General features: G+C 40.2%; 1 protein-coding gene across 1 annotated transcript in view; it reads right to left on the bottom strand.

Annotated features, from left to right (window-relative positions):
- Positions 1–365, bottom strand: part of LOC119586657 (keratin, type I cytoskeletal 9-like) — a 12,609-nt gene extending 12,244 nt beyond the window's left edge. The window contains exon 1 of the mRNA XM_037935395.1: positions 210–365. Coding sequence (XP_037791323.1) covers positions 210–365 — 156 coding nt within the window. The remainder of the gene's footprint in view (positions 1–209) is intronic.
- Positions 366–1,372: the final 1,007 nt, after the last annotated feature.

Below are 1,372 nucleotides of genomic sequence, written 5' to 3'. Positions count from 1 at the left end.
CCCGGGCAAGGGGATGATAATTACTTTTGTATTTTTAAAAATAATCTTATCCAAAGGAGCTACATCTTCAAAGGGCCTAAGTAAACTCAAGGGTCTAAATCACTGCCCCCATCTGTAAATTTGGATTTTGATTGAATGTTTCTTTTTTTAGTTTAAATCGTGCTTGGCTTATATGCTCAGAGCGTCGCAAAAAGACTTTTCCCCCCTACCGTAATTTTGGGGGGCTTCGACTTCTCTTTCAGATGCATTAACCCCCCGGATGTTGGCCTTCTCAAGGGGACCACTGAGGAAGGGTTTACCACTGGGCTATAGAAGGGCGGGGGTCCCAAACCCCCGTTAGAGGAGGGCAGTCTGCAAGCCGTCATTGGTCAGGCCAAAGTATTTTTTACCCCGGCAAATTTTTGCCTTCACGTTCCCTGAGGGGTTGTGGTTCCCCTTGTCAGACAGCTCAACGGGCCGCAGCGTGACAGGGGCATTGCTTTATGTAGCAAACTATTTTTTTTTGCATTTAACTTTTAAAATATATAATGTAAAAGTTCTGTCACCTTCACATGGGCGAAGGGTAACTAAATTTTTCCCGGGTTATCAAATTGGGTAAAAACGGGAGAGGGTGTGTTTCTTACCCAGGGTAACTTGTCAATGATCAGTTGAATACGACAGTCTCCCCATTAAATTTTTTAAAATTTTCCCCTCTCTTTTTTTGATACTTTCCGGTGGGAAAGTTTTTCCCAGTAAACTCCTTATTTTTTTTGGTTCTTTTTGCCAAAGGGTGATCCCCTCCCCCAATAAGCTCTGGGGCAGCAGCCCCTATCAAGATAAATACCTTGTTTTATAAAAACCCCTAAAATTAGTTAAAGCTTCGAATAAGGATATGATAGACCGGGAATTTTTAGAGCAATGCAGAATTTTTGGAAGACATACGAGCAGTATCACCACCATCAGGTGTGGGGAAAACCATCTGGTTTTGGGGTGAAACCGTCACACGAAACCTTTACTAAATCAAAGCCTTCCCCTGATTATCTTCCGCCTTTTCCCTTTAGAGGGGGATACTTGGGCATTTCTGTTTAATTTTTTTAAGATAAAATTTAAAAGGGCCAAACTGATCACTTTCGTGGGAAACTTTAAACACGCAACGAATTTGCATCTAATGCCCAGTGTTTTTGGCAACTTTAAAAAAAGTCATGATCGAACTCATTTGTAAAAAGAAAATCTTTTTTTTTTTGGGAGTCCGTAAAATTTTTAAAAAACCACTATCCCCAATTACAGATTTTCTTATATAGTTTTTTTTTTCCCGGTTTATTTTGAATCTTTCCCGGGGAAAAAAAACTTTTTTCCCAAAATTTTTTAGACGTTTTGTTTCCCCCCCGGTTTA

Source organism: Penaeus monodon, chromosome 21 (genome assembly GCF_015228065.2).
Source record: "Penaeus monodon isolate SGIC_2016 chromosome 21, NSTDA_Pmon_1, whole genome shotgun sequence".
Lineage (NCBI taxonomy): Eukaryota > Metazoa > Arthropoda > Malacostraca > Decapoda > Penaeidae > Penaeus > Penaeus monodon.
This window is presented reverse-complemented; position numbering and strand designations above follow the sequence as displayed.